The sequence below is a fragment of the Equus quagga genome, unplaced genomic scaffold, assembly GCF_021613505.1.
Source record: "Equus quagga isolate Etosha38 unplaced genomic scaffold, UCLA_HA_Equagga_1.0 HiC_scaffold_3972_RagTag, whole genome shotgun sequence".
Taxonomy (NCBI): domain Eukaryota; kingdom Metazoa; phylum Chordata; class Mammalia; order Perissodactyla; family Equidae; genus Equus; species Equus quagga.
The window spans coordinates 4,009-15,019 of record NW_025793700.1 but is presented as its reverse complement, the minus strand read 5'-3'; the positions used below and the strand labels follow the sequence as shown (position 1 = coordinate 15,019).

The window sequence follows — 11,011 nt, the reverse complement described above, 5'->3', positions numbered from 1 at the left end:
TGTGGGAAGCAGCGGCGAGGGGGCAGGCCGCGCGGTGGACGGGCTGCAGGGCGCCGCCCGGGCGGACCTTTCTGCGACTCGTGCTTCTCCGTCTTGCCCTGGTAGTCGAAGCCCACGGCGCTCTTGTCCACCCGGTCGGCCTGCACGCCATACTTGCCACCGAAGCCGCTGGAGTAGTCTGTGGAGACACGCAGCAGTGGGCATGGGAGCAGACAGGAGCTAACCCTGCACTTTGGTTAAACCAGAACAGAAACGACTCACGGTGCAACTCAGGAAGAGATCAAGCACACATTCTAAAACACACAAGCCACCCGCTGTCACCCACGCGTGACGCCAGACTCAGTCTACACTGTCCCTTTCACCTGTTAGGGGCACTTCATTCACGATGGCAGACATGAACTGCGTTCCCACCTCGGAAGTTCACCGCTCAGATACAGGTCAGTCAATGGAGAAAGCTACGCAGCTACAAACCCTTTCCAGAGAAGACCTGCCCTCCAACGCGTATGCGCCAGAACGGGCCCTGGAGCGCTGCGGGATGGAGCGCTCACTCCCCGGGTCATCTGACGACACACAGGAGGCAGAAGCAAGCAAACTTGCAAAGCATACATCGCATGCTTTGGAAAGTGACCAGCTTTCATTTTAACAAAGGGCTCTATGAAACCAGCACGACTTAAGAAAGATTCGCCAACACTGCGTTAAAGACCGCACGTGCGGGGGGAAAACACCGATGACGCAACGGCTGCGGTTTCTATCCTTTGGGGGAAGTTGGCTTTTTGCCAGCAACGTCAGAGCCAGCGTCTCCAGGGCGACACTGCGAGGATGGTGGGAAGGCAGCTTCTGCTGCAGTGTGGGGCACCAGAGAGATGCGAGACACCAGGGATTCTAGGGGCGTGATGGGGACCACAACACACACAGGACCCAGATGACACAGCCACCCACGAGAGAGAGTGGGGTCTCCCCACGGTGACACCCCTCCCCCAGGAAGAGGCCTCAAACGCCCCGGCCCCTTCCCCGGCGCGGCCCTCCCACCCACACCTGCATCTTCTGCAGCTCACCTTTCTGCGAGGCGTGTTTCTCGGTCTTGCCCTGGTACTCAAAGCCGACGGCAGACTGCAGTGACAACAAAAGGCGACATGCGTTGTTAAATGCCTCCGAGAGTTAACCTGAGTCCACAATACACGGGAAATCTCTAAAACCAAACCACGTTCTTTTTGAGCTCTGATTTCCTAAGCCGAGTGCAGGTCTAATCAACACCCCAAGCTCTGGCGTTTGAACTTCCATGCCATAAAACGACCAACAAGGCCCAGTGGGTGGCCCGTCCTCCCCAGGGGCCGGCAGCCGCCCAGCGAGTCTGGCTTAGGACTTTAGGCACACACCGCCACCTTGGGACAACTCCCTCCTGCCACAGAGAAACTGAGCTTTCCAACAGGCTCTGCCAAGAGCAACACGAACGTCGGTAACAAGAATGGGCGCCGCAGCGGGCATCAGGCACGCCCCACCAGGTGCACTGCATGCACAGCCCCAGGAACCGCCACCACCCCACCTTACAGACAGGAGCCGCGGAACCACGGCTGCCGCGCAGCAAAGCCAGAAAGTGGACCGAGGTCTAAGTACAAAGCCAAGCCCTCGATGCTGTGATATGAAAGACAGGGTGACAGCCCTGAGTCAGGCCCTCGATGCTGTGATATGAAAGACAGGGTGACAGCCCTGAGTCAGGAAATCAGAAGAGGCCCAGAGCCGGCGGACAGCATCTGGACACTCAGCGCAGCCCTGGAAATGGGCATGTGTGGCGCTCTGACGATTCTACTCTGAACATCACTCGTCACAGTGACATCCATGAAGGGAGGGTAGATGGATATGGTCCCCAGCGGCACCTTCCTAGGCAAATATAAGTCCCTCTGATGAGCAGACAGCAGCACGGGGATTTCTACAGCAAACAGTGAAAAAGGCCCTTACGCTTTTACCGCTCTCGCTTCCTCACCCAGCCAGCCAATCAGCTCAGAGCATCTGGGGAGGAGGAGGGGCCCCTGCAGTCCCAGAGCCAGGGGCACCTCCGTGTTCCCTCAAGAGGACAAGCCCGGCAGCACATCAACGTGGCAGCCAGCTCTGATCTCAAGGGAGCGGCCCCGTGCCCTCGCCGGGCCCTGGCTCCTTGGACGCGTCACTCACCTGGTCAACTCTGTCCACCTGGACACCAAACTTGCCTCCAAACCCCCGGACGGAGTCGACCTGCGAGCAGTGCTTGGACAGCTTCGACTGGTACTCGTGGCCGACAGCTGACTAGAACAGGTTGCAAACGCAGAGTATTAGGCGCCCACCAGCATCACCACACAGACTTCCTCCCGTGCGGGGTCTAAGGGGCGGCCCGCTTCGGCCAGCGAGGCGCTCCTTACTGAAACACACTCAGGACGAAGTCGGCCCGGGGGAGTTCTCTGCCTGCTGGGGGCCTGCACTGTCGCGGCCCAGGTGCAGCTGTTCACTGCGCTCCCTCCATCTCGGGCCCCCCGGAAGCCGCCCAAGAACCCGGGCTGCGGGGCTTCTGACATGAACGGGCGTGAAGAAAGGACCACGAGGCCAACCCCCATCCAGAAACCAGAGCCGGTGCCTGCAACACGACACCTATGACCCGTCTACAGGAAGATGGCGGGCAAGCCAGCCACTCTGCTGAGCTGAGGCATTTTCATACCCCATGACCCGGGAACAGGACAAAAAATACTGATTTTGCTAACAAACTGAACTACAGACACACGTGCTTTAGTGATGATCCTCATTCAGGGTCACCACCTACTGAGCGGACACCCCATCCAAGGGGGCAGGGCCTGTCACCGCATCGGCTCGTTCCAGCTTCACCAACACCATGCTCATCCCACTGACGGGGCAGGGAGCGGGTCCAGCCACCTCCTGCTCAGGTCATGCGGCCCCCGAGCGGTAAACCTCGGGCTTTCCACCGCGGGGTCAGCAAACCGGGGCCGAGGCCCACAGCCAGTACCCCCAGCTCTTTGTGAATAAAGCTTTGGGAACATGGCCACATCTATTCATTTCCATGTTGTGTAAGGCAACTTCCGCCGTTCAACCACCATGTTCAGTAGCTGCCAGAGACCCCACAGCCTGCAAAGCAAAAATACTACCCAAACTCAGAGTGGCCCACAGCCCTGCCCAGCCTGACGGGTCCCCCCACCCTTCGAGCTCAGCGCCACCTCCCAGGCTCCTTCATCAGAGAGGACAGTGGTCATGGACCCCTTCATGGGCAGTGAGGACATGCGATGTGACTGACACATGACCCAGTGTGGAGCATGAAGAAGGCACATCTGACCCCTTATCCTTACTCGGGCACGTCCGCACTGCCTCACAAGTGCCCCAGCCACAGTGGCTCTGCAGTAAGGGGGCCATCAGCGCACCACAGACACACTTCCAGTTCATTTATCCAGAACTTCACAAAACGAGTGGGTTCAGGATGCAACTAGAGCAGGGTCAACACCAATCCTGATGCTCGGTAGGCAACTCAGTGCCCGTTCTTTCTATATCGCAGTGAAAAAAAACCAGTAAAGTTCTCAACGTCAGAGCTGGGCTACTCTCTCTTCTTCCCAGGTTTGCTCTGCCATCCGCAGCCAACTGACACCTCTGGGGCAGACATCACCCACCTGTGGCCTCCAGCGTCTCACCCAGAAGACGTCGACAAAGCCACACCGGGGGCAGCGTGTTGAAGGGACTCTCCAGCACGAGTCTTAATCAGAAAGAAGTTTTAAGACACTGTTCTGAAAATAAAGCCCGAGTCACAACTTGGCAAGTTTTCCAGCTTTTTGATCGAAACAGACTTATTCCCAAAACTGCCCTTGATCTGGTATTGAGAAAATCACGTTTGTTATTAGACAGTCGGCGCCAGGCAGGGCTGTCCCGAGGCCTGGACACACCCTCTGGCTTTAGGACGTGGCAAGATGAGGAACGAAGCCACAGCATGCCCCACGGCCACCTGCTACCCTGAAGGAAGGGCGAGCGGCGCTCAGACAGCAGCACAGACGGGACCCCTTGGCTGGTGCACCTTCCGGGTCCTCACTCTTCTCGCAAACATGCTTGCCCAAAACGTGTTTCATTGCGGAAGTCTCTATCACATATTCCTCCATTCTTAACACAGAGATCTCAGGGATGTTTGAATTCCTGGAGAGGACACGTTACAAGTGACTTGAGGGCTACTTGTTTGGGTTTGGAGTCTCAGTTATTTCCGATAGCAGACGGGTCCAATCATGCTCACATGAGCTGACGGCTGACCTTCCCTAAGGTGCAGTGAGGCACCGGGGAGGCATGGGGCCTGCAGCAGCACCCGCTGGACTCGCCTCTGACGGCAACCACCCACCATGCCCAGCTGAAGGGCGGCGAGCCCGTTTCCCTGGGCCACCAGGTCCCGCTGACGCACCGGCCCGGGAAGCACAGCCCGGCACTCATGAGACACCCACGGAGCGACCTCCCGGGCCGGGACAGGCACAGCCTCCAAGGAAAGGACAGCGGGCCACGGCAGTGGCAGCGATGACGACAGACGGAAGCCGAGGAGGGCAGGGAGAAGGCCCGGGGGAGGGCAGCTGTGGGCAGGCGGGGTGGGAGGGGCTCAGGAGGGAAGCTTCTTGGACTCGAAGGGCCTGATTACCAGGGGCTAGGCGGAGTGAGGCTGGCTGCCGAAAGGGGCAGGCCCGCAGCAGCAGAGAAGCCAGAAATGACAAGGGTCTTGTCATCAAGCTCTTCCTTGACACGGTTTTGTTATTTTCCCGATGTGTCACTTCTCCAACCCAGAGCTGGGGGCCCAGATTCATAATGAACTTCTCCTTGCTTTAGCTCCCCAAGGTCCTGAGCACGGGCTTTGCTGGGGGTGGGAGAGCTTCTAGCCACTCGATCCCCCCACTGCCCTGAACACAGCGGGCTCCTGTCTGTCTGTCTGTCTGTCTCTCTGCACTACCAAAAGCCACAGACTTTGTTAGAATCCAAAGATGACTGTGCTCCCACTTGCCCCGTCAAGATGTCTCGGGAACGACGCCGGCACGCTGGGAAACACCCTGTCGCTTTCCCGCAGCTTGCTCTTTGTCCGACTCCAGCTCCAGGCTAATTTCAGACCCGGTTCGGGGTGCCCAGCTCAGACGCCGATTCTGATCCGTGCACCAGGCGAACGGGTGTGGCATTACAGACCAGAACCCAACATCAGCTGACGCTCTTCCTCCGATGCAGAATAAAGGCAAACACCTGTGAGGTCAGAACCACCTAGCACGGCTCAGCCTGGGAAACGCACCTCCATGCGGACGTCTGCAGTGTCTGTCAAGACCTGCCTGCCTGGAGGAGCCCACAATCACCCCGCCATCTACTCTGTCTTCTCTCCGGGGAGGAATCGGCCGTCCGGAGCTGATCCACGCCCCTTCTCTCAGGGTAGGGGAGGCCTGAAGTACTGTCAACGGCTGACACAGTCAGTCAACACCCTCCATCACCGTGGACTTGGACACCTAAATTCTCTTTTTTTTTTTAAAGATTGGCACCTGAGCTAACAACTGTTGCCAATCTTTTTTTTCATTATTATTATTTTTCTGTTATTTTCTCCCCAAATCCCCCCAGTACATAGTTGTATATTTTCATTGTGGGTCCTTCTTGTTGTGGCACGTGGGACACTGCCTCAGCGTGGCCTGATGAGCAGTGCCATGTCCGCGCCCAGGATCCGAACTGGCGAAACCCTTGGCTGCTGAAGCGGAGTGCGCGAACTTAACCACTCGGCCACAGGGCCGGCCCCTGGACATCTCAATTCTATCGGAGATGGCTCACAAGAGGCCCACCCGTAGCCCTTAGACAAAGCGAGTGCTCCCCAGCCTGGTGGGCGTGACTTTACACCGAGGGCCTGGCTACTCTCTGAAGGTCACTGAATGCACGAAGGAAAGCAGCACACACGTTGGCCGAATTTTCACCCGTGTTATGGAAGTGGGGCCCAGGTTGGACTCTGGTCTGCAGACTGACACAACTGGCTACACGTTGAATGGCGGGCAGTGGTGACGACACATCTGGTCAAGATGCTTCTGGACTTCTGTCCTGGTCACAGAGCTGGCCTGCGGGTCCCCCTACACATCACCCATTCTCCAGCAATTCTGAGAATCGTAAAAGAGTTTCTAAAAGGCGAGAGTATTTTACCAGTAGGGTCAATCGGGAGAGGACTACTTTGGGCAAGTCTCATCCTCAACAAATTGACTCAAAACTTTTAATCTGAGGAGGAGGTTTGAGTGCCTTCTCTGCCAGCCACGTGCAGGGTCACAGCTGCCAGGCCCACGGCCCAGCAGCCCGTGCACTCACCTTGTCCATCCTGTCCTGCTCCACGCCAAACTTCCCTCCATAACCGTGGGAGGCTCTTGGCCCCGTTTCAAGCTCTTTCTCCTTGAGGGTCTGGTGTTCTTGAAAAACATTCTCTCTCAGCTTGTGAATGCTGGAAGGGAAGGGACAAAAGAGGAACAAATCGGTGACACAGCTGTGCGTCCCTGACGTCCAGGAGGATAAATGAGGACAGGTGACGCTATCTGTGCAAATCCGCAGGGCTCGGACGTGGTGCCTCCCAGGCCCCTGCCTCGGCTGTGCGCTCCTCAGCACTCTGCCGGCAGGCCGTCTACTCCTGCCGACCCCAGAGCCATGTGAGTGTGCGCAGGGAGTCACCCCAAAACCCCGGAAGTCGCTGTCCTGAAACGTGAACTGTCTTTATCTCACACACAGAAAACCCTCTCCACTCCATTAGCTACTGAGCGCAGAGAGCTGGTTCTGTAAACGTCACCCCGAGGCAAAGGGGAAACCAAGTCAACAGTCCCTCACCCTAGATGTCCCGAGGGCACCGGCCCAAGCCCAGTGATGCAAAATGCTGAGACGGCTTCTCTTTAGTCGAGGGACTCCAGCTTTTCATACATTCAAAGGTGAAATGAAAGACTCAGAATTTACAACCTCAAAGCCATTTTTACTTTCAACACCAGGGAGAGTGAAACAGATCACAAGATGTGGTCAAAACCCGGCATCCAGGAAGCCTCTGCAGCTGTCACCATCAGGAGACCCCGGAGCGGCATGGAGGCCACCCCGCATGGGAACTTTCTGCCCAGGGGACACCATGGCCACAGCTTCAACACCAGCACAAGAGTCCCGGAAGTGTGGCTAAAAACCAAACCAGGCTTGGACACCACCCACCCCACCATGAGCAGGGGAAGGAGGACCCTACCCTGACACACCTGGAGGGTCACAGGCACCAAGATCAGCCCTACTCCCCAAGGCTCTCTCTCAATTCTAGCCAACCCAGAGGCTGATGCACCAGAGTCCGCTTCTTCTCTGTCCGCCCTCCTGACCATGTCTCCAAGCCACAGGGAGCAGGAGACGAGAAGAGAAATGGGCACCTTAGAGGTTCAGGAGTCAGCCTGACCCCGCAGCAACAAGCCGGGACTGCGCCAGACCCAAGTCAGTTCCCAGCTCAAGGTCCTCTCCAGCCAGCCCCAGGGCCCTTGCCGAGTGGCATCGGTGCAGGGTGTGGGCTCAGCGAGTCAGGGAGGACGCGCTCGTGTCTAAACACCCACACTGCAGACGCCGTCTTCCTTTCTGCAGGATCTACTGAAGCTCCCTCAGCTGCAGAGCTGCACTCTATTGCAAAGACACCGGGCCAAGATAGAGAGGCCCTCTGCAAATGGCCCGAACAGGCACCCGGGCAGGGATGACACTGTCACAACTAGGGAACGGGAGGGCACACGCCAAAGCCAGCGCAGCCTAAAGGAAAAGCCTGAGCATACTTTAAAAGTTCCTTTATACACTTCCTGACAAGCAAACCAACTGCCCCAGAGGCGGTTTCAGAGAGCACCAAGGCAGAGGCAGCGACATGCTTCGCTCACTTCTCCTGTTTTCAGCTTTTATGAAAACACAATGCTTGGAATTCAGCTCACAGTACCCAAGAGACAATGATAAAGTAACAAAGTTATAACAAAATGAGAGAGACTATGGAGGGGGTGTCTGGGGTCTAAGGCATCAGAGCTCTCGTGCGTGACACTCCACTTGCAGAAAGCAAAGCCAGGTGGCCTGTGCCTCGGTGAGGACCACAATCCGAAAGCAGGCTCCCTGGAACCGTACGTACGAAACCACTTGCAATGGGAGTTGTAAGTTACTGAGCATGTGTGTATGCACGCCCACACAAACACACACGTAAATCGATACACGTGTCTTACATTCACCCACCATAAACACCACGTCACGAGACAGAACAAACGCAATGCCAACAGGAAGGTGTCCCCCCCGCTGACTCAGGTCCGTGTCCCCGTCCCCTCTCCCCCTTCGGCTTTCGGAACACCATTTCAGACCCATATTGAGAAAGGCTCTTACTTGATGTGCTCCTGGTGCCCAGACCCCTGCACGGTTTTGGCCCCCCATCTTTGCTCTTTTTCGCTGACATCATTCTGAAAAGAAAAAGAAAGGAGGGGTGAAGCCCACACCCTGGGCTATAAAACACACAACAGGTCAGGGCGACACTGTCAGGAAAAGCGACCCCAGGTAGGCGGAGAGTCATACCACAAAATCGGGGTCGGTTTCCCAGTCGTCGGCTCCCCCATCGTCCTGGCTGAGGGACACGGCGTGGCCGGCTGAAGCTTTCCACATCTGGAAGAGCAGTGCAGGGTTAGGAGACCTGGCAGAGCCGTTCGCAGGCCCCAGAGCAGCTCTCTGACCACAAAACCACACGGCCTCTAAGCCAGCCGGGGGAGGCAGGGAGCTGCGCGCTCAGCCGGCCCCTCGCAGCCCTGAGCGGGCAGGACGGCAGAGGAACAAAGGATGGAACGTTCCAGTCTGACGCTGCTGTCAGACGGCCTCCGAAACACACCAGGAATACTCTGGCTTCAAGTCAAGGGAGCAAGGCTTCTGGAAAATAAGAAAGTCACGTGTGCACTTACCTCACTCACTGGGAACACAGCCCTAACCCACTAAGTCTTATGACAACGGTGCCGTCCAGACAAATAAGCACCCCTTCTGGGCTGCCCGACATTGAGAATGGACTAAATGTCGCCAATGGTGAATTTTGTGTCACATGTATTGTATCACAATTTAAAAAAAAAAAAAAAGAGTACCCATTTTGACTTCAAGGACTTGCTGGAAATGTAACAGTGATTTTCTTAACTCAGACTCTGACGGTTCACTAAATGCTTCCAGTAATTTATCAGAGGGCCGCTTTCCCATCTACCTGGGGAAACACACCGTATTTAACGCCCAGGGTTCCTGAGTCAGGGGCACCGAGGAGGGGCTGTCTGCTCTCTTCCTCGGCACTTTAAGCCTATAAGGTTTTATCCAGAAGAGAACACGGAGACAGCTGCAGACTTGAACCAGATACTTCTTTTTGTTAACTGCAAAGGTAAAATCTAAGCTTTACGGGTTTCAAGGAAAACCACGTATGAGAAGAACTGATGCATTTTCCACAGAAGTACCCATAAAACTTCCCATAGGCCAGGAAGCAACTGAAAGATCATTTTAATTCAATCAACCAGAAGCTCCATCCAGGAGTCTGAGCTGAGCACGCCAACTCATGCCTTCTGGCTTCCACGGCGCACGCGGGTGCTCGTGTGGCCTGAATTAGGGCAGGACACGAGCCCTTTGCCAGCCCAAGGATCGCCCGTCTAGACCAGCCCTGCAGCTCTGCGGGTCTCCGGTCCAGGTTCCAGGCGGCAACGAGGGGCGAATCAGGCACAGCGCCCTCAAACTTCCAGAGGCAACTCCTGCCGCTGTCTCCTGAGCAGGGACCAACAACGCCCCTTCGAGGCCACCCCGAACCTCATCCCCCTCTGTCCCAAAGCACGGCAAGAATTCCCCAGATGTAATCTGCTACTGACACGACTTTAGAGAGCAAACAGATGAAAACCTCAGTCCTGGGAGGCACGGCCAGATGGTCTCGTCCCAACGCACCCATTCCCAGATGAACAAACAGCGTAACCCGGAAGTTAAATGATCTGCCCACAGTCTCTGCCTCCCCAAGTCAAATGTGCCCCCTGACACCACACTATCCTAGATGCCTACAGCTCCACCCACTGCGGATACACAAAAGGACAGGGCCTCTGCACAGGGCCTTGCCCCGAAGGCACCCGTCAGAGCAGCTGTCTTTGCTGGTACTTTTGCAGAGTCATCAGGAAAACAGGAGCCGAGCCCAATCTTCACCCATCTTTCTGGAAGCCAGCTTCCCTGGCAGGCAGGATGAGCACATGTGTGCCCTCCAAGACATCTGCCTCGTGGCTCCTCCCACCTGCCACAGTCCAGGGAGGAGAGGCCGGATGACTCCCGGGGGACGGGCATCCTTCCTGCCCGTCCACTCCGGAGTTTTCTGGAACCCCCTCCTCCTTCTAAACCACAGGCAACCCTGGACACTTGACTTCATCTTTTAAACAAGGAAATTTCCTCCCAGAAAGTTACTGGCCACGTTCCTGTGAGCCCAGCGGGAAGACGCTCCCTCCCCGTCCCTGACAAAGGAGTCACCCTGCTGGTCCCGGGGAGAGAGCACAGAACGTCCACAAGGCACAAACCTTTCTTCCCGGTCGAAGGTAAAAGGCCGTTCACAAAATTCTGTTTCAAACCCAGTAATCCAAGGAGGAGTCCCCAGGCATTTGGGAGGGGTTCCGTCTGCAAAAAGATCAAAGGTAAAAGGCTCAGCATGTCTGCTGACAGGCGCTCTGGGCAAACCCCTCCACGTGGACGGCCTTCTCTAATACCTCTGAAACCCTCCCGAATGGAACAGGGTTTTGTGAAGAAAGCTGAGAGGAGGATGGGAAGACTCACATTTTACTAACCGCAAACCTCAACCGATTTTCAGACACGTGGAGAAACTACTGGAAGAAGTTTCTAAAGATTTATAACTGTATGAAGTTTCTTCTTAATACCAACAGACACGAGTGCCTTGATGGCTAGTAGACATTTTCTCTTTTTTTTTTTTTTTTTTTAAAAAGGCCCCCTGAACCTTTTTTTTTTTTTTTTTTTTTTTTTTTTTTTTTTTTTCCTTTTTCTC

The 11,011-nt window shown here is 55.8% G+C and overlaps 1 protein-coding gene across 1 annotated transcript in view; it reads right to left on the bottom strand.

The window, feature by feature from the left end:
* The window catches only part of LOC124232257 (src substrate cortactin-like), an 11,024-nt gene extending 306 nt beyond the window's left edge, over positions 1–10,718 (bottom strand). The window contains exons 1-7 of the mRNA XM_046649220.1: positions 10,533–10,718; positions 8,542–8,628; positions 8,356–8,429; positions 6,313–6,442; positions 2,170–2,280; positions 1,056–1,110; positions 20–178 (exon numbers count right to left, since the gene is read on the bottom strand). Of these exons, the coding sequence (XP_046505176.1) occupies positions 20–178; positions 1,056–1,110; positions 2,170–2,280; positions 6,313–6,442; positions 8,356–8,429; positions 8,542–8,628 (616 nt within the window). The 5' untranslated portion in view covers positions 10,533–10,718. The remainder of the gene's footprint in view (positions 1–19; positions 179–1,055; positions 1,111–2,169; positions 2,281–6,312; positions 6,443–8,355; positions 8,430–8,541; positions 8,629–10,532) is intronic.
* Between the last annotated feature and the right edge of the window lie 293 nt (positions 10,719–11,011).